The 26,082-nt window shown below is 53.1% G+C and overlaps 1 protein-coding gene across 2 annotated transcripts in view; it reads right to left on the bottom strand.

Moving 5' to 3' along the window:
- FBLN1 (fibulin 1) overlaps positions 1-26,082 on the bottom strand; it is a 76,640-nt gene that overhangs the window by 41,274 nt on the left and 9,284 nt on the right. For both annotated transcript variants that reach the window (XM_033118135.1, XM_033118136.1), the window contains exons 2-10: positions 18,764-18,869; positions 15,678-15,813; positions 13,340-13,511; positions 9,542-9,601; positions 8,001-8,102; positions 7,286-7,423; positions 6,025-6,162; positions 1,283-1,426; positions 327-455 (exon numbers count right to left, since the gene is read on the bottom strand). In XM_033118135.1, coding sequence (XP_032974026.1) covers positions 327-455; positions 1,283-1,426; positions 6,025-6,162; positions 7,286-7,423; positions 8,001-8,102; positions 9,542-9,601; positions 13,340-13,511; positions 15,678-15,813; positions 18,764-18,869 — 1,125 coding nt within the window. The remainder of the gene's footprint in view (positions 1-326; positions 456-1,282; positions 1,427-6,024; positions 6,163-7,285; positions 7,424-8,000; positions 8,103-9,541; positions 9,602-13,339; positions 13,512-15,677; positions 15,814-18,763; positions 18,870-26,082) is intronic.

A 26,082-nucleotide genomic window follows, 5' to 3' on the forward strand; every position in this document is an offset into this window, starting at 1 on the left:
GCCAGCAAGGTCTGTCTCCACTCCTGGTGCTCAGGCCACCATGCTGTCTCTGGTTCTCACTGCCCTGGACGACTGCCCTGGGAAATCCCTAATCCTTGGGGCATTTGTACAGTGGGCTGGAGCCTCGGCAACATTTGGGGGTCTTAGGTCAAACACAGCACCTGCTGTACAGTGGGGAAACTGGCTCCTGCCTGGGAGGTAGCAGCAAGAGCTGGAACTGGGATGGGGTCTCCTGACTTGGACTCTTTCTCTGGGATTGTAACAGGCTGGTTCTCTTTGGTGCCACCTGGCCGGGTGCCCCAACGCCTGGGAAGATACCCACGTACCCACACACGTCTTGCTGATGCCGTCAAAATGGTAACCAGTCTTGCATTCACAGCGGAAACTTCCAGGGGAGTTCACACAGAGGTGCCCCGGCCCACAGGGCTCAGCAGGTGCCGAACACTCATCCACATCTTGCAAAAGAGAAAGACACGTGGAAAAACCTTCAGTAGGTGTGTGTTTCCTCTAGGTCAGAAGGGAAAGAAAGGGGGGAGCTCCTAAAATGTACACTGACAGAGCAGCACCGTTTATTCTTGAACACGATTTCACGGAGCACCTACTGTGTGTTGGGTGCATGCTGGAGAGGCAGTTGACCTGGCCACCTACCTACCCTCGGGGCACTCCCGCTCTGGCCAGCCAGCAGTGACCTTAGTTAAGGCAGGAAATGCCCAGTGACGAGGGTAGAGCTGAGGAAGTGCCCTGGGAGTAACAGGGAAGAAGACCCCTCTGGCTGGCAGGGTTCTGGGCCGGCTGGGTGCAAAACCCTTTGCCCTGGAGCCAAGGGAATGGAGGAGCAGGTGGGTGGAGGGAGTAATGGAAGAGCAAAAAGCCCACAGAGAGGAAAGGGCAGGGCTTGCATGGGGCACAGCAAGACCAATTTCACCTGGATTATAAGGTTTGTGAGGTTGGGACCAGCTCAGGATGACTGAATTGCAAGCAGAAGCACCTATTCTCTGTTTGTCAGCCATGGGGGCTGTGAGCGTGGAGGGGCAAGAGCGCTCTTGGCTCAGGACGACCAGACAGAGGGAAGGGGACAAAGCTGGAGGCAGCAGGTGGGTTGGTCTACTGCAATAGTCCAGGCAGCAGACGACAAAGGCCTATGCTTGGAGACAGCAACGGGATGGACAGGCGGAAATGGCTTCACTTTGGGGATCTACTCTCTCCTTCCAGAGACGAAAGGGTTGTGCTGGGAGCAGACCAAAAAATGCATTTCAGATTGGTTTTCTTTTTTAATACCAACCAACACAGCGGGTTCCCTCCTCGTTGAGATGGTAGCCACGGCCACAGTTGGGCACGTTCTTCTGGCACGTATAGGAGCCCTCCGTGTTGATGCACGTGTGCCCGACAGGGCAAGCAGGACTGATACTTATACACTCATTGATATCTATAGCGGGAAAGATGGAGAACACGTGGTTAGACCTGGCGGTCTTCCCCAAACCCAACAAGCAGATCTCCAAAGAAACCCCACATCCCCCCTCTTGGCAAAACAACAAACAGGTGTTACGGTGCCCTCACCCTGGACCACGTCGCAGCCTCCCAACGGGCTCCCAGATTTCGCCAGCAAACGCCACCTTAAATACCACCATCCTGGCCCATCTTCCTGCTCCTAAACCTTCAATGCCTCCTTCTTTTACTGCACTGAATCTGAAGCAGCTTACTTGGCTTCCAGGCCCTTCCACGGTCAAATCCCCTCTGAATCCCACACGGTGGACTGGCAATTTGGGTGCCATCTGTATCCATGCACTCCACATGGTAAACGAGTGTCCTCCATGAGCGGGGCGCAGGGCGAGGGAGACAGAGGTGGCCACCCCCTCGGTGCCAGCACCACCACCCTGGCGAGGCTCTGGGCTCCTCCGGTGACCAGCCAGGTCCCGCCTGGTCCCCGCCTCACTCTGGCTAGTCTGTCCTATAGCCCAGGCTCCAGCCTTAACAACACACCTATGGATCCTGGATAGGCCACTTGGGTTCCACCTTTGTACCTTTATTCACATGGTCCCCTCCTGGGAAGCCACCTCCCTTGTCTGCCTGGTAAACATGCCTCTTTCAGTGCCCAACTTAGTGCCACCTCCTCAGGGACACCTCCTGCCGCCCCCACCTGGGCTCCTCGGGGCCTGTGCTGACTCAGGCCCAGTGGGAAGGGCTGCCCGGTCTAAGTTCACTGTACACAGGTCTCCCTCCCTGACCAGACACACCTCTGACACAGGGACCGTGGGTCGTTCACTTGTGATGGACACACACCCAGCAAGTGTGACCCAGTAAATGAACAAGGAGAACGAGGTTACACATCTATTCACGCCTCAGGCTCACATTGGTGCAAAGACACACAGATTGAACTTCCTACTACGGATCATCTAAAAGGACCTAAGTTTTTCAGAGTCACCTATTCAGACACCTGCAAAGTATCTAGGGGGCAAAGGGACCCCTGCGCTGAAGTCAACAAGAGGGACCAGCTGTACTTCTGCCCTCCCAGCCAAGTCCATCCTCCTCAGACAGACCAATCAGCCTCACTCTCTCCCACCACTGGAGTCAACCTTCTTATACCAGCCAAGCACTTTACAGTTTACAAAAGCTTTTACGTCCATTACTGCCCTCGACAACCACCGCTAGCCTGCAAGTTAGGCAGGGCTGGGGTTACTGTATGTGTTTTATAAACAGGAAACTCCCCTAAGCACAAGGCTGGAGGTGGGGCCCATGCAGGTCTAGCACGAGGGTCTCCTGAAATCAGGGGTTGACAAACTACAACCCAGCCCACTGCCTGTTTTTGCAAATAATGGTACCAGAGCACAGCCCATACTTTCACGTAGTGTGTAGGCTGCTTTCACAAGCTGATACAGAGACCCTATGGCATGTGAAGGTGATAGTTACTGTCCAGCCCTTTATAGAAAAAACTGCTGGGCCTCTGCCTTGTGTCAAGAATAAGTACAGTGTTTAACAATATTGCTCCCTTCCGTCTAAGCCTTACGCCTGCCACTAAGCTCCACAATTCCCAAACTCTGTGCCGTGGAACACTGGTCTCCCGGAGACGTCGTGTGCTCCACAGAGAGGGAAGTCCCTCAGCCTGTGAGCTGCGTGGGATAAGGACCAGGCAAGGCGACCAATGAGTGAGTGAGTGAGTGAATGGGAGAGTGAACAAACAAAGAATAAACAGAAAAGGTCTGAGAAGTTTGGGAACTCATCGGATGGACAATCTCTCCCTCTCAGGGGCTCACCTGGGCAAAGCCCAGACAATTCCAGCTGCAAAGGGCCCTGTTCACTTTGTTTAATCCAATGACCGACCATGGAACCCTTTGCTGCCTCAGGACCTGTGACCGTCCTAATACCCAGTAGATCAGAGTGTGGGAAGCCTGCACTGGCCCATTCTCTCATCCTCACTAAGCAGAAAAGAGATTGATGGTAAGCACAGCGAAGGGACAGGAAGAAAAAGAAAAAGGAAACCCAACGAAGATGTGAGAGTTTCAAGGCTCTTGGCGACCAAACCTCAAGGTTCTAGAACATTCTACGTTTTATAATAGGGAGAGAAGCCTGATTCCTATGAGCCTGCCCTGCCCTCTGTGCTGGCCCCTTGGTGGGGGGAGGGAGCTCTCCAGCTACATGGTTGTCTGCTGAGTGGCCAGAGGGGGTCCAAGGGGCTTCAGGGGCCCCAGGGATGCTTCCAGGAGCTCCAGGAAGGCACATTCTGGCTACACGTGAGGTCAGAGCTGCCCACCACTGACCAAGCTAACCTGGGGGAGTGAGCATGCCGTCGGCAGAGGTGTGCAAGCAGAAGACGCAGGGCTCAGGCAGAGAGGGGAACTGCCCTCTCCCTGAAATGATCCTGAAGCGATCATTCAATCTTGATACACTTTCTCCTTGTAAAGCATTTTCTTGGATGATGCAGTCATTTTTTAAAAAGATAACATAAAGCTACTGACATAAAATGATGTCCAAACACAGTGTTAAGCGTGTGTGGAGGGGAGTAAGTGGCAGATGTCTGGCTCCATTTTCATTAAACACAAAAAGTCTCGAAGGAGCAGGGGCTGAGAAGGATGCAGTCCCCGCCGAGCAGGGGAGAAGTTTTTCCTTTCTGCACTTGGGTTTTGTTTGCTTCTGGGTAAATGAAAATGTGTATAACTTTTGAAGTAAAAAATTAATAATTTTAAAAAGAATCCTGAACATGGCTGCAAGGATTATGTGCCCCCTGAAGGCGCCCCCCCCTTAGTGCAGAGATGAGGGTGCCCCTGAACATTGGGCCATGGCTGAATAAACGGGTACTGACAGGCTGGACCTCGGCCCACGTCCTGGGGCCCAGGCTCCTGCAAGGTTTTGCTCCACTCGCCTGGGCCCTCCCCCATGTAGGGGTGGACACCGAGGGGGCTGTCCCTGCTGCTCTTATGTCTCCCCCTGGACAGTGCTGTGCTCTATGGAGGGAAAGCCGGGCTAAGTTGGGACTTGCAAATGCCCCTGGTTGGTGGAAATCCAGCTGATTTTGCCATGAGTCAGGGTTTCCATCTCCAACAGATGCCAGCCTCCTCCACCGAAACCCCTCCAAGCACGCAGCAAGTCTGGGCAGGACTCTCCTCCCTGCTGGCCCTGGGAGAGCCCGAGGCCTCCTGCTCACTGGCCCTTCTGAGTAACGAGTGACAAGAGCCTGGCGGGCAGGAGGCTGGTGGTGGTTGGGTTAGGTTCAGGCGAGGCCCCTGCCCTAAGGGGTCGCTTTTCTATTTGTCGTTAAATATCCTGGGGTGGTTAAAAGAAGGGTTTTCAATGCCAACTACCATTTCAAATCAAAGATCAATACAGATTTCTCTAAGAAAAGGTGAGCTAGAAATCAGACAGAAACTCTTAGTCCCTTGTTCATGGAAGTGCCAGCCTTTTAAGGAGGGGTGATTGGGGCAGCCCAGGGAGGTGGGTTCTGACTAGTGGTGTCTGCAGTTCAGACCAGGGGAAAAGTCTTTCTGACCTCAAAAGCAGGACCCAGAAGCTTCTGCTGAGCAGAGGGCAAGGGTAGGCCAGCAGATCTGGACCTCAATGTCAACAGCAAACAGTGACCAGGCCAGGTGCTTAACCTGGGCAACTGCAGGAGAAAGGGGAGTCACTTCCTGTTGGGAGAATAGCTAAAGCCACCGGCTGCTCCTGCTTCTCCATCCCCACCCCACGCTACTTCTCCAACTTGAGGAGTCTTACCCAGACCTCCTATTTTTACTAAGTTCACATGGGATTTTCTTTCATTTCACATTGATCTTCTTCTGATAGTAACACAGCATTGCTTTATTGTGGTGAGATATACACAAAATTTACCATTTTAACCATTTTTAAGTGCACAGTCCCGTGGCATTAAGTCCACGCCCATTGTTGTGTAATCACCACCCACAGAACCTTTTCATCTTCCCCAACCAAAACTCCGTGACCTTCAACACTAACTCCCCAGCGCCCCCACCCCAGCCCCCCGACAACCACCCTTCTACACCATCTCTATGGATTTGGCCACTAATACAGATTATTTTTTAAAACAATTTTTTAATATTCCTGGCACTTCACAATCACCTTGTTTAATCCTTGTCTCAAGCCCATAAGCCAGCTATTATGATTATTCCTATTTTATACAGGAGGAAATTGAGACCCAGAGGAAGTAAGTAAATTACCTTAGGTTACTCAGTTCAAAACCAGGTGTCTCTGACTCCAAAACTCAAGTCCTCCCATCTAAACCAGGGGTTGCTAACCTCCAGCCCTGGGGCCAAATCCAGCCTGCTGATGGTTTTTGTAAATAAAGTTTTATTGGGACACAGTCCTGTTCATTTGTTTATGTGTCTGTGGCTACTTTCCAACTGCAACAGCAGAGATGAGTCGTTGCAACAGAGACTGAAAGGCCCACAGTGTCTAACATACTTGCTATTCGGCCCTTTATAGAAAAAGCACGCAGACCTCTGTTCTGTACGCTGTGCAGCCCCCACGTCTGTGCACCCCGCCTGGTGGACCCCATTACCCCTGGCGGCAGTGTCTTACCAATACAGTTGCCTAAAGCATCTTGTATAAAGCCACTCTTGCACTGTAGCTTGGGTCTGCAGCGGAAGGATCCCAGAGTATTCTGACAGATAAAATCGGGGAGGCAGTTATGAATACCACTCTCACACTCGTCAATATCTGGTACATCATAAAAAAAGGAAATTGTTAGCAAGAGTCCTGCCAGAAGCATCTTACAACACTTTAAAATCACAAGAATGTTTTTTTTGTTGTTGTTTTTTTAATGCTCATTACTCAGACTATAACCCAAAACATTTCAATACAGAGGTCACATACAAAAAGGGCCTGAGTTAGCCAAACAGTGCTCGCGACGCTGAAGCCTTAAAATGCTAACTTTTTCCCAGCGCTCTTATGAGACAAACTTTCTGTTACATAACAAATAATCCAGGCATTTTCCTGGCAATATGTGGCTGATTTTATTTTTTCATTTTAGGATAAGCGCATGTTTTGTTTAGCTCATAAAGCAACGATCTTAGTGGCGATAAACACTGTCTCTGTAAATTCATTCATTCTGAACTTGTCAAAAGTATTACAAACATGAACAATGGGGATTGTCATGATCCGAGTGTTGGCTGCCCTTCCTTGAAGTTCATGGCTGTCAAATGTTCAAAAGTGTATACTCAGCTGGCCAGCCCCTGAGTTCTCGGGTCCAAACCACCCAGCGCGTCTGCAGGGGTGGAGTGGGCTGAGCTTGTCCACAGCCCTCAGACGTCAGGAGGGTGTGCCTTGCTTTTGAGCTACCCTCATAATTCAACCAAGGTTTTTACACAAGTGGTTTGTCGTCTGAAGGGCTGGAAACCCTCAGCAGAAAACTATGTTCTCACAGATCCTCATCAAAGCCTTATCTGCCAAATAACATCTATGGCTTGGTGGGGGAAGGCGGGCAGCCAGAAATGTCATGTTTTCAAGCCGTGAGAAGGGCGCTTTGAACTTTAGGGAAGCTTAGAGTCAGATGGAAGGCAGCTGTTGTGCAAAATATAATTTTTGTTTGCTTTTTTTTTTTTTTTTTGTAACAAGCGCATGTGCGCACCTGAAATGTATTCCTGGTCTTGTTTTTAAATGACCATGCGCTGAGCCTTTTCAGAAATCCCAACTGGCCATTGTCATTAACTCAGGTAAAGGAGGTAAATCCTCACGAGCACCGCTGGCCACAAGGGGGCGCAGCAGCACTGAGCCCAGGCCGCCTTTCCCATCACATTATCTACTGAGGAGACGAGGGTGTTAGACACGGAACATGTTATACCTTTGCAATCATTGTGCTCTGTGAGCTCATAGCCAGTCCCGCAGCTGCTGTCTCTTTGGCAACGGAAAGAACCCACTGTATTGATGCAGTTCTCTCCAAGCCGGCAACTGTGGCTGCCTGTGATGCATTCATTGATGTCTAGGAGAGACGGACCGACACAGGGGTCACCAGCGGGAACACTTTCCCAGAAGGAATGTACCAGAAGGCAGAGCGGGTCGGTTCCCTGCACCCATCGAGTCCCCACACGTTGCATATTCAGGCTGTGCACTGGACTGGAGTCCCGGGCACTCACCACAGAATCAGAGCAGCGGTTTCTCTCCCCCGATACGTTTCAGATCTATTCATCCTTCTGAGCTCCCGCTAAGCAAGTGCCAGGCCAGACTGGAGTCATGTGACCCTTCAGGACCCTCTACGGGGCTACAACTTTCCTCCATCTTCTATCTCATAGATGAGGGACCGAGAGCAGCTGGACTCAGAGCCCAGTCAGATCCCAAACCCAACCCTCTTTCCCAACACAGTGTTTATATTCTCCTGGGTGACAGCATGTGGTACACACTCCAAGGAATGCTGGAAAGCCGGTCCGGGCTTGTTCTTCACCTACGAGCGGGACCCCGAGTTGTGCAAAGTGGGCCCTGCCTGGATGGCAAGTAGAGGCAGATGCTCCCCAGTGCAGTGACCTGCCATCCTGCTGCCCCCAGAGCAAGGTGAACTTTACCTTCACAGGAGACGCCGTCAGGCAGCAGCTGATAGCCCACAAAGCAAGAGCAGACAACCTCCTCTCCCGAGTCCCGGCACTGCTGTTTGCACGGCCCGCCGCCTGCAATCAGGGCAAGCATGAGCTGGAGGCCAGATGTACCCCTGACCTTTGGCTTTTCCAGTTCTGTTTGAACTAGACCTGAGGAAATGTCCTCAGGGTGGATGGACAGAGAAAGGCAGGCTCCCCAGGCTAGAGCCCACTGCAGCCTCCACAGCACCCCTCCCTTCCCACAGGAGTCCCTGGGGTCTGGCTCTGGGTACCCCCCGGGGGTACCCCCCCGGGGCTGCTGCTTCCGGTCCCAGCCCTGGTATGACAAATTGGGCAGTATGCAGGGCAGTCGGATCCTGTCAGCTGTAATGGAACTGGAAGGGGCAAGGCAGACAAGAGTGTGAAGCTGCTGCCCCGGCCCAGACACCAAGGGAGCTGGTCCACAAGGGAGGCAGGGCCTGAAGGGCCCCCCCTGCCCCCCACATCTTTCTTGGACCAGCCCACGATTCCAACCCCACTATCATTGTCTCAGCTTGGCTAGCCGCTCACCTGGCTCCCTGAGCAGCCCTGACCACCCCTCTAACCACGCTTCCTGCAGGTCAGCCAGCGTGATGCTCCAAAAGCAAATCTCCTGGGTTCAAACCTCTTCCAGGCGAAGGTCCAGGAGATACAGTGTGACAGCTGCCCAAGGCCTGCTGGGCCCCGCCCAAGTCTCTAGCCTCTTCCCTCATCCTTCTGGGTCTCCCCTCCGGATGCCCAAACTCCCCTTTCAGTGCTGCTTTCCTGGACAGCCCATCCTCACCCACTGCACACCAGCTATCCCCTCCCCCGGGAAGACCCTCCCATGCCCGCCAGAGATTCCGAAGCTTTCTGGGGCTCTCTGCCCTCCCCCCCAGGCCTCTGTGCCGACTGTCACTATATACCAACCACATCATTCGGTGATTAAACTGGCTCCCTAATGAACACCCCAACCACAGGGCAAGCTGCTGAATGAGCCTGTGAAGCAGACCTGCCAGTCTAGACATGCTAGAATGTTCCAAGAAAGAGAAATAAAGTTTTATTCATATGAACAACTAACCTGTTACCTCTAAATTTGCAAACATCTCTCTTGTAAGACAAATGGATATTATGGTTGGTACAGCCAGGCCCCAGAACACAAAGTCAAATAACCCCCTCCCCTGAGGGGCTCCCAGCTTTGGGGGCAGCTGGTGTTTACAGCTCATAGAGCCTGGGAGCAAGATCATGCTCAGGTGGACGCTGGGGGCGGGGGGTGCGGTTAACACCACCTTCTCTCGGCCCACCTTCTCCCTCCCTCGCCAACCAGGCCCCAGCTAAGGGGAGGGTGAAAGCAAGGAGCCCAGGACGGTGGGCATGCCAGTGATTGACAGGTGAAGCCCAGCCAAAGGGCAGTTCCCAGGTGACCCTGAGTAAACCCTGGGGCCATCTCCCAATGAGCTTAGCACTGACTGTCCCGCAGGCTTCGTGAACCCCCAAACGGCCCGGAGGCTCACCTCGGCAGCGGTCGTTCAGGTACGGATCCTCTTGTTCCTCCTCCATCTCAGAAATCTTAGCTAAGGGGCGAGACGGGTGGACACACTTAACCACATGCAATGTCCCGTCTTCTCTCAGAAGACACCCTGAATATTGCATCTTGTTGGAAACATCAAGCAGTGTATCTCCTGACAGCTCAGTATTCATCTTCTCCTTTTTAAAAGTGGAATCATGCCACAAATGTAGTTAAATCTCTAAAAGATCTATGATAACAGAAAAGCACCGGCATAAGGGCCTGTCATTACCGACTCAATGCTGAGTGCTGTTATGGGTGGAATTGTGTCCCCCACAAGGTGCTGATGTCCTAACTCCCAGCATCTGTGAAAGGACCTTATTTTCGAGAAGGGTCTTTGCAGATGGTCAAGTTAAGGTGAGATCATTGGGTGGGCCCGAATCCGATAGGACTGTGTCCTTATAAGAAGGGGAAATTTGGACATAGCAACAGACACACATATAGGAAAAATGATGTGAAGAAACAGGGAGAAGATGGCGATCTCAAGCCAAGGCGTGCCTGAGGCCACCAGAAGCCAGGGCACAGGCCTGGGACAGGTCCTACGTCACAGCCTCAGAAAGGATGGACCACGCTGACACCTTGATCTTGGACTTCCGGCTGTAGGCTGGGAGAGGACACATGTCTGTTGTTTAAGTCCCCTGTCCGTGGTGTTTCATCACAGTAGCCCCAGAAAATGAACACACTTATTTCACCCAGTTTGCCTGCAAAGCTCACTATAGTCAGTGCCAGTTATCAAGGTTCACTCACTCAATTCATTTATTGATGGAGGGTGAGCACCTGCTCTGTGGGTCAGCCCTCGGTACGGACCAGGCCCCCACTCTCAGTAGAAAACGCAACAGGACAATGGGAGAGACACTCGGTGGGGTGTCGGGGCCCTAACTTAATAGGGTGGAACTCCAGTCATCTGGCATAAAAGAAACAGGTCAGTCCTTTTAACTTGGGGGGACCGAGCCAAGAAGAATCTTGAGAAATTCTTGAACACCAAGTCGTCGGATGTTGAGGACCCTTCCACCAGACAAAATGATCAAAAGAGACGTAGAAAAAAGACTTCAAAGAAATGCTGCTTCATGGAAACAGTATTTATCTCTGTCCATTTCCTCTTCCTTCTACCTTTCAGTATCTTCTAAACTGCCCACACAGAGCCTATAATGTATGCACCTCCCTGGGAAAATAACCACGATTAAGAAGAAACATATTAGTAATTCTGCTATAAAACGCAATATAACACAACTTACATATTTTAACTATGCACAACACATTCTTTCTCAGGGGCTAGTAAAATACGGTGAGGGTCTCTAAATAATTCCAAGAACTTTTCACCAGCAGAGGCACCAAGCAAAAGACATTTAGGGTGTGAATCACCTCTTCTAGGTTAGGAGCTGGGAGTACCTTTGCTCAGGGTATTTAATTTGGGGACTTTTCATTCACTTGGTGCCTTGAATCCCAGCCAAGTCCCTCCCATGTGCCAGGCACAGGCCAGGAGAACTCGTGAGAAACTATTTATCGACCGAGCTATGGGGTCATCAAGATTTCCACGGCGTTCTGTGGAAGCCAGCAAGCCTGGCACAGAAAGACCACTATTCCTGCTAGAAAATGAAGCCTGAACCTGTGCTTCCCCAGCCCTGTTCTCCCAATCTGTAGAATGGGAATAACAGAGATGTGCCCTGGCACAGTTCTTCCCAAAGCACCCATCGTAAAGGAGCAGCGTTCTTTCCCCAGCCTTAGACCAAAACTCTGATCACATATAATAAAAAACAAATTACCAGAAAAACTAAATTGACATGAGGCTTGATTTTTAAATTTAAACAGACATAAGTGACTCTATCACGTGCTTCTAGAAGATTCTAAAAGCTTACTCTCAGTTCTGTATTTATTTTATCGCAGGCCAGCATTGGTCTGTGGCCCCTCTGTATGACCCCACGGCAGCACACAGTGGGTCTGCAGTAAACGTTAGTGGAAGGGAGGAAGGCGCGGCTGTGACTGGAGGACGACGGGCGGGGAAGTCCTCACAGGACTTGGAGCACAGTCTGAGGCAAGAACTGAAGCAGATAAAAGATAAGACATCTGGAGCAGCAGAAAAGTCCAGAGATGATTACTGAAACAAGACATCATCAAAAGCCTTCCCCAGAGACAAAAGGAGAAATTCTCCACCCGGGTGAAGAGTTTGGGTTTGTTTAAAGTAAAACTGTCATGTCTGATTTCAAAAGTTAAGGAAGGAGTCAGAATGTGGTTCCAATCTCTATGACGGAGATTTTGGAACTCAGCCCCAAGGCATTCATGGGGGCCCTGGAAATGACAAATTAAAAACAAAGAATGAAAGACTGGTCCATTTGACCCACAGCCCGGAAGCCACGGGAATCACAAAGCCAGAGCAATGGATGACTTGACTTACAGACGGACCATGGGTCTGTGAGCAATTCCTTCCTAACCCCTTTCCGCCCCTTACCCGTTTTTAATAAAGGGGGAATGGAACTCAGAGTGAGAAGGAAAGGGCCCAGAGTCATGCACCAAGCTTGGGGCAGAGCAGACCCTTCCCTGAAATTTTCCAGGGTTACTTCCATTGTGGCACAGGAAACCACTGCATAAGGGGAAGAGGTTACTAGGCAACCAAGAAGTTTCCGGAACCATGTAACTGAACCATGTCCCAAGGCCTCAGGATTTATCTGGCTTTGGACGAGTAGAGGGTGGAGAGACAGGACTGTTGGAGCCACAGCTGGCAGCTCTCTTGAAGCTGCTCTAGGGGTCACTTGTCCCTTTGCCCCCCAGCCTCTAGTCTATGTGTCATCGGCTCCAGATGGAGACAGGGGGCACTGGCCAGGAGACAGAAGGCCCGCGTCCCCCCTCCTCCACGTGTCGGCCATGTGGCCTTGAGCATCAGGTCGTCATCTGTGAGATGAGAGCCAGGCCAGCCACCCACGCTGACCGGGGCTGTTGGAGAGACAGGGAAGAACTGTGATGGCAAACGTTTATAGAGCCAGGCGCCGTGCCAAGCACTTCCATCATTTTCCCGCTTAATTCTCAGCAACCTTATGAAGTAGGACTATAATTCTCCCCACTTCACAGATGAGGAACTGAGGCCTGGATAATCATTTTGCCAAAATACATGTTAGGACAGGGACATGAACCCAATTTGTCAGGTCTCAGATCCCAAGCCCCCAGTCTCACTCCAGGACAGTGGCTCTCAGATTAGGTGACAAGAGTGAAACTGCTCTGACAACTAGAACCTGTGTGCGCTGAGCTAAGGCAATGGTAGATGTGTGTGCCCATACTTCCTACGAGGGTTAATTTTATGTGTGAACGTGGGTGGACCACAGTATCCAGATATTTAGTCAAACACTCATCTGGACATTGCTGTGACGGTATTTTGCAGATGAGATTAACATTCAAATAAGCAGACTTTGAGTAAAACAGACTGCTCTCCATAATGTGGGTGGGCCTTGTCTAATCAGGTGAAAGACAGGAGACAGCCGGACCTCCCCCTATCAAGAAGGAATTCTGCTAGCAGACGGCCTTCAGACCTGAGCTGCAGCATCAGCTTTCTCCTGGGTCTCCGACCTGCTGCCCACCCCCCAGGTAGGTTGCCAGCTCCTACAATCACACGAGCCAATTCCTTAAATCTCTCTCTCTCTCTCTCTCTCTCTTTCTCTCTCTCTCCACACACACACACACACATCCTATTGGTTCTGTTTCTCTGGACAACCCTGACTAATGCGCTGCCCAAGAGGGAAGGGAGGGAAGAAATTACCTGTTCTTGGGAGGTCCCCAATGTCGGCAGGGGCAAACTCTGTGGTCTCCTGGCCCTTGACGCAGCACGCCCGGAAGACCAGCCCGCACTGGTAGCCTACCAGGAGGTTGTATTCGCAGCTCTGGCCCTGGGCCTGGGCCACTCTCCCCAGCAGGCAGCAGTGACAGCACCTCTACGAACACAGGCGGAGACTCCAGATGGAGAAGCCGGACCCACAGCACAGCACGGCCCCATGGGCTTCTCTGACCACCCCCCATGTCTGCTCACCCTGGAAGGTGATGACACATGCCTGTCTTAACTATCTCTTCTAAATGTGGGCAAGAAATAGCAAAACAAGTCAAGCCTGAGGCTTGCTGCCCCCAAATCTCCCAGGCCCTGGTTTGAAAGAAAGCTTAAAGGGCTTGTACCCAGCATGTGCTCCCCAATACTTGACTGGCCCCCAACATCCCTGCCCTAGACATTTACACACCTCCAAGAAGAGGGAGCTATGAGAGGGACCCTCGAAGAGTCACACAGAGCTGCCTAAGGCTCCGTTCCTCTTACATGGCCTAAGCTCCCTCACGCATGCCTAGAAGAATGAACACAAGGTTGGACCATTAAGCTCGCAAACTTAACTGTCAGACCTCATATGTACCTTCCTTCCCAAGTTAGGGTGATTCAGGTGGCAGGAGTGGTGTCATCCATGTGAAAAACACAGGAACCTCAAGACAAGTCGTCAAGCAGGGGACAGAGTTGCTGCCTGTCACCTGGACCCGTGTTCCCAAAAGTCACACCTGAATCCTGGGGTGAACATTCACCCGGACATGAAAAGCCCTTTCAGTCTTTACTATCCTAAGAAGAGCCCAGAACTTTCCAAAAGGTCCATAGCAGGAGCCAGGGAGGTGAGCCACTTGTTTCTGTGTGTGTGTGTGTGTGTGTGTGTGTGTGTGTGTGTGTGTGAGGGGGTGATGCGTCTTCCATCCTGCTCATTCTACAACCTCTGCTGCCAGAAAGAGGGGGAGCATTAGCTGCCTCCTCCACCTTGAGGGACATGAGTCACCTTTCCCGGAAACACAAATCATTCATCTGCCAGAGCGATCTGTTTTCACTCCCGTTAGAATATTCCATGCTTTCCCCATACCTCCCCTTCTCTCAAGTCCGCGGACACGGGCAGAGACGTCTGCCAGGCAGACGGCGTCTGCAGAGCCCCATCCTGGCCTGAGACGCAGGCACCGAACGCCCGAGGCCCCGACCACCCCACCCCCACCCCACCCAGCTCGCCCACACCAGAAGCCTCCTCCCATGAAAGCACACAAAGGCTGAGGGTGGCCAGAGGGGCACTGGACCCCTAATTCTTCTCCGTGGAATCTCCCTCCGTAACCCAATCTGTTTAGAGAGAGAACCCTCAGAAAGGAGCCCACACAGCCCTCCTGAAAATCAGACTCCACTCCAATTTTGGCTTCTTGAAATGACTCCACCGCCTTCCTCACAAAGAGCAGGAAATCTTTTTTCCAGGGAATTCGCTTTCGTCACCTGGCACCTCCACGAGAAAGCCCGTCGAGCAGGGTAATTTTCCAAACCTGAGCTCCTCTGGCCAGCCATTTTCCTCCCTCAGTAGATAGTAAGGGAGGGACAGCCTGGACATCTCGTTAGTTTATGTGCAGTTTTCGGACGTGGGAATGCTGTCTGGGACTTCTCCATACCCACACAGAGATGCAGACCTTCCACAGTGGTGGACGCCCTGAGTGGCCGGCCTGGACCTGGAGCCCCAGATGGGTGATTTACTCCCAGCTCACCTTCAGTGGTAGGACTCTCTCTGGGCCTGATGGAGCCCACTCCCAACTCTGCCTCACCAGACCACTCCCCAGTTGGTCCTGAGAGGCGACTTTGGAATGTGGGCCTCTCTGAACCTCAGTTTTCTCTTCTAGTGTGGTTATGGAGGTGGAGGCCCATCCTGAGCTCTGGGCTCTGGAAGGCAGAGAAGCTTGAAGACCTCCTGAGTGGGGCAGGGGTGCCTACCTTGAACTGAGAAGAGGTAACCCCTGCTCTGACCTCTGTGTTCCTGCTTGAAGCCCCAGGACTGGAGGTCCTCAGGGCGAGGCTAGGTCACTGCATTTCTGTTTCCCCAGAGTTGGATTGGGCCCAGGGTGTTGTCTGGGGTTTACTGATTAAACTAGCGGATGTGGGGAGACTCAGTGGTCCCTCCTCCCTCCTGGGCTGGGCACCCCTTGCTGCTCAAAAGGAAAGGTGGCCTACTAGGGGTGCAAGGGGGAGAGCGCCCAAGGCCCCCCACCGATGGGCAGTGGCTGATGAGCTGGGAGGGACCCGGGGCCTGGGGGCGGGCAGGCCAGGTGCTTACCTTCACAAACAGGGCCTCGAGGCTGGCGTTGTTACCGTGTGACATGGCACAGCTCTCCTGCTCACTGGCCAGGTTGATACCTGTGGTACAATGCAGCTCCTCCAGCTGGTTATGGCAGCACTGCTCCTGGACCATCCTGCGGATGGAGGGGTGGGCTGGGCCAAGGGCCAAGGCTCTGGGGGTGGGGGGCCTGCCGGGTGGCGCACGGGCCTGGGAGCAGCAGCCCCTTGCAGATTGGCCTATGTCATCTTTGGGTGCCTCCCCTTCCCCAACGCTCCCCCACTCACCCAGACACAGAGAGACTGGCATACAGAAGGTGCTCAATAAGTGTTTTGTTAGAAAGAATGAATGCAAGGTGGTGCCCTGGGTGGAGTCAGGAGACCCAGATCCCCATTCACCTCTCTGAGCTCTGAGCCTCACCCCCAAAATGTTCCCACTTGTTTAAAAGACAAACACAGCTGATTGCTGACCCTGGGCTGGACCTCCCCTCCTTACCGGATGAATTCATCTCAGCACTTATCCCCATTTTCCAGACTCAGAGGAAATAGCTCCAAAGAAGTGGAGTAGCTTGGCCAAGGCCACAGACGGCAGGGCAGCATGTGTAAGTCACAGGTGTGGTTCCCACTAGACCCAAAATAACCCTGGCTTTCAGCCAAAGCCAGCAAGGGCAGGACGAGCCGCCAGAGCTGTGCCTGCCCAGAGTGTGGGGCACACTCAGGCTCTGTGCACTGCCAGCCAGGCCACCTCTGCCCCGGGCATCAGCCCCCAGCCTGCTCTTCCCGCTGCCTCCACCCTGCAGAGCTTTGTACCCAGCTTCCCACGTGTTTCCAGAATTGCCCCCAAGCTCTGGGATAGGTTTGTCTTGTACTGTGCGACCACATAACAGTTCACTCAAGCTTTGGGGGGATTTACAAATAACAGGCATTTCATTAAATCGTCAGGGAGAGCACCCAGCTATGCATCCATCCACGCATTCATTAAAAACTTTCGGCTGGATAGATAACACCAAGTACGGATAGGGGTGTTCAGAAAACGGAACCCTCGCGCCCTGTTGGTAGGAATGGGAAACGGTGCAGCCGCTGTGGAAAGCAGGACGGAGGTTTCTCAGAAAAGCTAAAACTACTATATACCCACTTCTGGGTATATGCCCTGAAGCATTGAAAACAGTGACTCAAACAGATATTTGTGCACCAACGTTCACAGCAGCACATAAGCAAAATGTAGTCTCTACATACAGTGGACTATTATTCAGCCTTAAAAAGGAAGCAAATTCAACACACGCTACAACACGGATGAACTGGGAGGCCATCACGCTAAGGGAAACAAGCCAGTCACAAGAGGAATCACCGTGTGATCCCACTTATGTGAGGTCCCTGGAGAAATCCAATTCACAGACACAGAAGGTAGCACGGTGGGTGCCGGGCAGGTGGGGGATGGGGAGTTCTCTCAGGGGGACAGAGTTTCAGTTCGGGAAGATGAGAAAGTTCTAGAGATGGGTGGTGGTGACGGTCATACAACCGTGGGGAGATACTGAACTGTACACTTATAAGTGGTTAAGGTGATAAAAGTACGTTATGTGTATTTTACTACAATCAAAACAAAATTTGGCTGCATCCCGACTGTCAGGCTCGTGCAAAGGCTTCAGGGGCGGGGAGAGGAATGGCCTGGTGGGAGGAACAGCCTCTCCCACGGAGGGGGCTACTAGGGCAGCAGTTACTGAGCTGTGCCCCAGCAGGGCAGGTGGTGGAGGAGCCCAGCGCTGGGCTTGGTGGTGCTGGCTTCTTCTCTCTTTTGATCATTACCATAGCCCTGAAAGGAAGGAGGTATCAGGGTCCCCCTTTTACACTTGGGGAAACTGAGGTTCCGAGCTGGCTCAGGTCGCACAGCCAGAAATCCAGCGTGGGAGGGGTCCAGGTTCATCAGCGCAGTCTGTAAACAGAACGCCTGGGGCTGAGCTCCCAGCTTCACCGGGGAACTGCCAGCGGCCCCTCCAGCCTTTCCAGTGCTGAGCTGCTCTCGGGAGCCAGGGTCCCAGATGTCACTCATCAGACGCTCCGCAAATCCCAACCCCATGGCCTCCCAGTGGATTCACACAACCCGCGTGTCCTGTTTTCCTTTGTTTTGTCTATAAGGCTTTTGACTTTTCAAGAATTTCCTAAATTAAGATTTACATCCTCTGTCGCTGCTGGCAGGCAGCATGCTATGCTCAACGCCAACAAAATGCAAATTCCAGAATGAGGCGAGCAAGCCGCCTCTGCACATTCTTTCTGCCCACAGCGCCCAGTGTCAAAGCCGCTGAGATTCGCATCAGAAACGAACGGATGGCAACTGATGGCATTTTCATACCCTGGCGTCCCTGACACCTGCTCCCAGGGCAAGCAGCTCTGGGGCCAACTGTGACGTCAGCACCTGCCAGCTCTGGGTACTGGGGAAGCTCGGCTTCCTCTCTGTAAAATGGGGCTAACAGCAGGGTTAAATGCACATCAAACGCACAGCGCAAAGTAGGTGCTTTCTGAAGGCTTGTTGCTGTTTTCACAATGACCTTGATAATGACGATCAACATATCATGTCTTCATTATTTATTCTAAGCTTCTATATTCTCCCAGGACTCTATCAGAGCTTGAGTCCATTTAGGGAAAGAGGAATAAAAACACTGCTGATGTTGGCTGCTGTGCAAAGTGGGCAGCCGTCTGGGGGACTCCCCGTTCTGGACGGGCTCCTTGTGGTTTTGGGGTCTGTAGGCAATCCACACTTTGATTTGCAAAGTGCCTCCAGCTCATGATCTCATCACGCCCCTACAATGACCCTCTTTTTGTTAGGAGGAAACTGACTAGGAGGGAGCTGCACACCCAGATCATCGTGCTGGCAGCCCAGGGAAGGGGACGGACACCGGGACAGCATGGTGCGGGGGAGCCGGGTCTGTCCAGGGACCGTGGGAGCACAAGGCCCACCGCACCTCCCGCAGCCTGGGCGGATCTGGCCGGGCGCCCAGACTCTGCAGGGAGGGGGGTCTGGCTGTCCCTTCCTCCCCTACTTTCCTCTGAAGAAACATGGCCCTGGCATCACGGTAGCCACTGAAAACGTACCTGCATTCCTTGGATTCCGAAGTATACGGCAGGGAGCAGTCCCTGTGCTGGGTGGCCATTCGGTGTCCATCTGCACAGCAAGCCTCCATGGGGACATCTGCACCCGCTGTGCAGGGAAGAGAAAGGGGGAACTCGTGACCTCCCCCACTCACCCCACACAAGGTCCCCTTTAACGTGCCGGCTCCCTCAGCTGGCCAAGGGCTCCCCTCCCCGTAGCACCATCTGGAGGCCCTTAGGTCTGCACTCCAGCATCTGGCTGGTCTGAAAGGACGGCGGGCACATCCGTTCCTTTAGTCACTCAACAAACCCATGCAGAAAACTCACTGGGCTGGAAGCACAAACCCCACTCCTTCCTAGAAAGGCCTGAAACCTCAGCTACTACAAGGTAACTGCCAAATCCAATTCTGACAGGACTGCACTCAGCTCCTGGGATCCACGCTCACCCAGCTGAATCCTTGTTCTGGCCACATGCCGGACCTTCAGATGGGGACCCTGTCCAGATGAGAACTCTGCCCAGATGGGCCCCTGCTTTCACAGTCCAGAGGGCAAGAAAAACAGGTACTGCTGACAGAGGAACCCCGCAGTCAGGGTACAACCGACCCCACTCCTACAGAGTCAGAGATGGCGTGTGCCACTAAGGATGGACCGTGCAGAAGGGGGAGCTCTGGAGGTTTGAGCAGGGCTGGTACCAAAACGGGGGACAACCAAGGAAGGCTGTTCCTGAGAGTAGGGACTCAGCCAAGAAGTGGGGGGTGCACAGCCTAAGTCACGCGAGGAGAAAATGGAGAGTGGGGCCTGCAGTACAGAACGCCAACTCGGGGTGGGGGAAGGAAAGGGCCAACATTTCTGGACCAGCTCCTGGGATCCATGTCCTGCTCTCACATTTAATCTGTGTAGTCACGTGGTAGGGAGGCATCGGTCCTCATACAGATGGGGAAACTGAGGCTAGCGATGGTTTCCATCCTTGATTTGCCTCTAGACTGCGTCTTTGCTTACAGAAAGACAAAAGGCTTACATGGGTGGAGCAGTTGGGCCACCCACGCCCTCACGGCTGGATTACGGCACGGCAGAGATGGGAACCCAGGCCTTCCGGTCCCAGCTGGCTCTTGGCCCCACCCAGGCTGCTGCCCCCACGGGCCCCTCAGCTCCCAGGAAGGACAGGACCCCACTGTGCCCCCAGGGGGGAGCAGCCAGGTACCACGTTGCCCTAAGCATAAGGGGCCCTCGTGGCAGGGAGCTTTAGCACCACAGCCTCTGTAGCCTGGGCAGGAGGTCACCACGCAGCAGGAAATTTCAAAATGGGGCTTTGAGAGAAACCCCATTTTCTTACTGATAGCTGTCCAGCACCCCACCGCCAGGCCCAGCAGTGTTTCTTGGCACTGAACGTCCTGGGTGTTCTGTTTGAGCCCATTATTCTCCCAAGGCCAGGCCCTCAGGGTGAACCCAGAAGGACGGCTTACTCTTGGGCTTAGCATGAGGCTGACACGTCCAAACACATTGGCCTTGACTACCTGCTGTCAACCACCACAGCACGTCTGCAAACTGCTGCTGCCCACAGAGACCCCGGGATGGCCAGAGCCTGGGTGAGGAGCTGAGGCCTGGCTGGCCACTTCACATGGTCAGAAGGAGGCACCACGCCCCGAACCAAAACCCTCCCACAACCGACGACAGCCAGAGCTTCAGGCCCCTTCCCAGGGCTTCCATCTTCACTCTCACGGGCTCCCTCAGGCTGGCGGAGGGAGTCTGAAGTAGCCTGGTCAAGGTGATGGTCCACCCCGCAAAGCCCGCCAACCCACTGCCCCCTGGCCACCCGGCCAGACACTACCTCAGCTATCCCCTCTCCATGTTCCCCGAGGACACCATTTGGTGAACGCAGGAGACTCACCTCGGGCTGCGGTTCAGATAAAATTGTGTCTCATCAGAGGCCTCCCAGCACAAAGCAGGGGAGCCCTGACAAGGAGAGCCAGCAGTTAGGGGAACCCCGAATGCTCCCTTTGTTCATTCTTGCTCCAACTGCATTTAAGAAAGCATTTACAAAACATAGGATCTTGTGGGTCTCAGACAAAACATGGCTGTGCTTCACCCATGGGATGACCAGGACCCCCCACATGGCCTGACACTGAGGCTGGTCTCCCCTATACAGCCAAACCCTGCCCCCCTTTCACCCCAACTCGAGCCAGGCCCGCTCAGCTCTCCTGCCTATGGTCTCACCTTTTCTGGCTTCTCCCAGCCTTTTCCCAGCCCTGCCCCCCACCAGGGGGTATAATGTCACCCCTTTCTGCAGCCTGCCGGCCAGCCTGGCCCTCTGTTCCCATGGCACACCGTCTGCCTTGCTCCCACCCCAAATGTCTCGAGAGCTGTGCCTGTCTCCTATCTTTGTACCTCAGAACAAAGCTGGCACACAACACTGCAAGCCTGAGTAGAAAGAGCATAAACACTGGAGTCAGACAGACTTGGGCTCTGATCCCAGCTCTTGCGGTGTCTTGCTGTGTGACCCTGGGCAGGCTACCGCACCTCTCTGAGCCTCAGCTTCCTGGGTGGTAAAATGGGGCTCAAAATACCTTCGGAGTCGCTGAGAAGATGGATAAAGCTTAAAAAGTTCTGAGCACATGGTGCTCCAGTAGACATGGCTTGGTTACGTGTTAAAGGAACAAAGGGGATTGGCTCACTGTTGCCCAGGAGAGATGGAGGAGCCACAGCCCCGTCTTAGGGTATAGAATCCCCCAGGGATGAGCAGCAGCCCCAAAACTCTGAGAAAGGCAAGCATGGTGAAGCTCAGACTCCAGCCGCCTCCTCGGCAGGGGAGAACTTGGGGCCTTGAGCTGGAGAGACATTTGGAAGTGATTCTAGCTGGGAGCCTCGAGCACTTTGAACCTTATTCTCAGCGGGACAATAAAACTTGAAGTCCTTCACTGAGCCCAGAAACTTGGAATGTCCCTGGAATGCTCCAAGTAGCCACAAAGCTGGAACTTGTCTGGGGGCTGCGTCCGGGTGGGATCAGCACACAGGCGGTTGGAAGCCTCACAGCTGCCAAGGATCAGCTCACCCTCCTTGGGCGTGAGGCGCCCCATCAGCCAAGGGAAGGTTCCTGCATGGCCTGTCAGAGAGGCCATGATGAGCCCCCCAAGGAACAACAGGCAGGCTGTACCGTGACGAGGTGACGGTGTGGGGACAGGCCGGGCAGGGCGTCACGTCCTCATTGCAGTCAACAGCCCGACACATGATGGGCCCTGCCGAGAAGGCCCCTCACTCACCAGCTCTCAACCCCTTCAATTCACTTGTACTCCACCGTGCCAGGCACACGGAGTCACACTGTGAAGTAGAAGTGGCGTGATTTCCAGCCCATGTCCCCTCTCCCGGCATCCACGTAGGTTTGGATTCTTCACTATCGGCAACAGACAGTCCTGGTTGGCCGTCTTTATTCATGAATCTTTATTCCTAAAGCCACGATTATTTCCTTAGGCCAGAGCCACCGAGAAAGAAGAGCTGGGTCAAACAGAGAACACTCTCAACTCTTGATACACACAGTGGACTGCGGTCCCTGCTCACACAGCCCGCCCTGTGATGGCAGCAGGTGACCAGGGGTGTGTGAACAGCTGGAGCCGGGGCTCACTGGCCAAAGCTCGTGGGCTCCCGGGCCAGGCTAAGGTATTGACCTGGGGATGAGTAGAGGTCCCGCTTAAAGTCAGAGGGGACCGGACGTAGTGTGCGACTCCTGGTTTTATCTTGCTCCTCTGGAGTGCTTGGGGACACCGCGGTGTAGAGAGGAGGAAGGTTTCAGCTTCAGGGAGCCCTGGCCACACTCAGCAGCTCCTCACCCCTGGGCAAATTTCTGAAGCTGTCTGTGCCGTAGACTCCTCCTCTATCTCACTCACCACTCTCTTTCAAACTGCATGGCTTAAGTGACCCACCACCAAAGTGTCACATCAGTGACTGTCGGTATGAAACCTGCACTTCACACGGAGGAAGAACAGAAGAAGCCAAATAGAGTGAAGTCGCCAGTGATGTGAACATTTAAGGTGTTCCCGTGTCCCCAGCAGACCCTGCCTCACCCGCCCAGAACCAGTTCCTGCAAGGAGCTCAGCTGTCATTCAAAACCCCAGACGTTCTCCTGTCAAACTCTCATGCCACTGCTCCTCTGCCTGGGCTCTGGCCCCTCTAGGCTCTGGTCCTCCTCTGTCCAGCCCTGTCACCTCCAGACATTACCCAGTTCTATGGGGATGTCCCTCCACACCGAGTCTCGCCACCATCTCTGCCACTATCATTAGCGCTCCATCATTACTGAGCGTCCACTGTGTGCCAGGCACAGCACCAGTGAGCCTCACTTAATTCTCACAAGAACCCAGTTCATTATGGTTCATTGTGCTGCCCATTTTTCAGAGAAGAAAAAGGTTAAGTGACTAGCTAGAGGTCACACAGCCAGAGGGGCCAGCAAGTGGCAAAGCCAAGCCTCAGGCTAGGCTCTGGCAACCTCCAAAGCTATTCTAGTCTGCCACCCACTGAATTAAAAACTCCTTTCTCCTGTCTGTGTCCCTACAGCACCAGCCATACCCACCACAAACCATAAGCCTCGGTACATATTAGTTAAACAGGACAGATCGGCCACAGACCTTCGACCAGGGGCCTGATCCCCAAGGCTGTCCTTGAAATACAAAAGCTACTTGCACAAGGGCCTCCTCCTCAATCAGGGACTAGAGAGAGTGATCCCCGAGGGACAATCCTTGGCTGGAGCCCCAGCCAAATGCAGGGCTGGCTAGAATTTCAGCAAGAGCCGGGGGGTGGAGGGAGCGTGGGTCTGAGACTGCACACCTGCGACTTTCTTGGCCTTGGAGATTGTGGGCCCCCACCCATTAGAGGAAAACTGAGCTGCAGGGAAAGGAGGGGACTGGTGGAGAGGGGAACACCGTACAGCACTCTGGTGTCACGACTCAAGATGGCAACCAAGGTACCATCTGCAGCAGGTTGGACGTGTGCGTCCTGTCCAAGAAAAGAGCTTCCGGTAATGGGTTCCGAACAAACGGAGCTGCCCACCTCTGTCTGAGCATTTCCTTTAGACGGTGCAGGGCTGGGCTCTCTGAGGCAGAAAAGCCAGTACCAGTCCCAGGTCTGCATACACCTTCTCCCAGACACGTCCCAATTAGAAAGGAACATAAATAGTGGCCTTTGCTGTTTTCATACTTGTCCCCTTTGTAATCAACAAGCTTTACTCTGGTGATGAAAATTACATTAGGTCAGAAAGGGAGGTGCGGTGACCCAGGGAAAGAGCGTCGGGCAAGGAGCCTGGGCTGGTGTCGCCACTTTGAACCTGGTGTTTACGGAGGGAAGTGTAGTCACCATACATGTTTGTTGTAACCCGGAGAAAGAGCATGAAAAATCATTCCTTCTGTGTTCAGATTCTAAAGATCCTAACTTCTTATCCTACTAAAACCACAGGGAGTGCATAAGTCGCCTGTGGACCATTATTTATCTTTCTTCGTGTCCTGCAGAATGCGGTTGCGTACGCATCCTTGGGTTAAAATCAGTTTTAACTTCCCCTGATTGTTGCTGGGGAAGCTGAGCACCTGATATTAACCTAAACACTTCGTTTAAAATGGCATTGTTAAAGATACGCTCAGTGAAATGAGCCAGGCACAAAAGGACAAATCCTGTATGGTTCCACTTACATGAGGTCCCCAGAGGAGTCCCACTCATAGAGACAGAGAGAACGGTGGTGCCAGGGGCTAGGGGGAGGGGAAGTGTCGAGCTAGTGTCCAATGAGGACAGAGTGTCAGCTTGGGATGATGAGAAAGTTCTGGAGATGACGGTGGGGACGGTTGCACAACAGTGAGAATGTGCTTAATGCCACAGAACTGTGCACGTAAAAAGGGTTAAAATGTTAGGTTTTACATTATGTATTTCATCATAATAAAAAATACTTTAAAACAAATTGAGTGTGTGCCATTTTGTTCCACCTTCATTAGGAAAGGGACTGGCTGTTCTGACAATTAATTCACTTGTTTTTTTCAAAGGATGTTGTTTTAATGCACTAATCTGAAGACAATACAGAGTACTAATTTGGTAAATCGTATTCAAACGCCCTGATAGCGGTTTGGCAGTGAATGCAATGTTTTACATGGCAAGCTATGAGACCTCAAAAGAGAGCAGATAAAATTGTAAGTAACAAAGTAACTTGTTAAATTCAATAACTTGTAACTTTGTAAGCAAAATAAAGATGATGTAAAAGTGAAAAACAAACAAGCACACAAACCCCCCCAAATCCTGGGAGGAACACACCTCCCCCCAAGTCTCAGTGGTTGTGGCGGAGGGTGGCCCAGACAAAGATGCCAGAGGGCCCGATGCTCAGACTGGCCCTGGCTTTGGCCCCCGCATCCTGGGGGCACCTCGGCCAGCTCCTCGTACCTGGAGGATGGGCCCCTGTCACTCCTCTGAAAGCTAGCATCCTCAGCTTTATGCTCCTTCACCAAAGCTGGGGACTGCTTGAGGCCCACACCGGCGCCTCTCTCCTGCACCGCTCTCCACCTGCTCCTCCTGTCACATGTCACACCCCCACGGCGCACCTTCTCAGTGCCAGCCCAGCTGTTCTCAGGGAGCAGCTGAGTCAAGTGACTGTCATCTTGGAGTGGGACAAGCCCTTAGCAAAGGGGGACACTCACTCCTAGAGCCCAAGGAATATCAATCAGAGGGAAGACTTTCTGGAGGTGCCAGGAGGGCCCCCTTCCAGCATCACTTTCCCCGACCACACACAGTAGGAACTCAGCAATGTCAGTGCCAGAGAAAGAGGAAGGGGGTTCCCAGGCAATGGCCCCGCTGTCGGACACAGGGCATATACCGGAGAAGGGGCATATGGCAAAGAGAACCAAGCGATACCCCCACTCTGAAAACACCCCTCACTGGTATGGAGGGTTTCGGCTGTGGTTACAGTGCCCGATCGACCAGGCCAACCAGCAGTCACAGAGCCCCCGGCAGCACCTTTGGAAGGGTGCACCGACCCCCCCCTTCCCCAGGCAGCACCTCCAAAGGGCGCACAATTGAAGAAACTCTGTGCCCAGACCCGCCATATCTGAGCAGCCCTCGGCAACCTGCAGCAAAGGAGCCCATCACGCTTCTTCCCTGGGAGCGATGCCAACGTCTGTGAAATTACTTCAGGCGACCCCACACTGGCAGCCCACCCACACCCACCATGCACTCCTGGTCACTCAGCGCCCGCCGCTGGGCTGTAGGAGCTCTTAAGGGAGAGATGGGGCCTCGGGCCGGTCTGGAATCTTCTGTCAGATCATGTCCCTCTCTTCCGAGAAGAAGCTTCTATCCAACTGTTTCAA

This window comes from Rhinolophus ferrumequinum, chromosome 10 (assembly GCF_004115265.2).
Source record: "Rhinolophus ferrumequinum isolate MPI-CBG mRhiFer1 chromosome 10, mRhiFer1_v1.p, whole genome shotgun sequence".
Taxonomy (NCBI): domain Eukaryota; kingdom Metazoa; phylum Chordata; class Mammalia; order Chiroptera; family Rhinolophidae; genus Rhinolophus; species Rhinolophus ferrumequinum.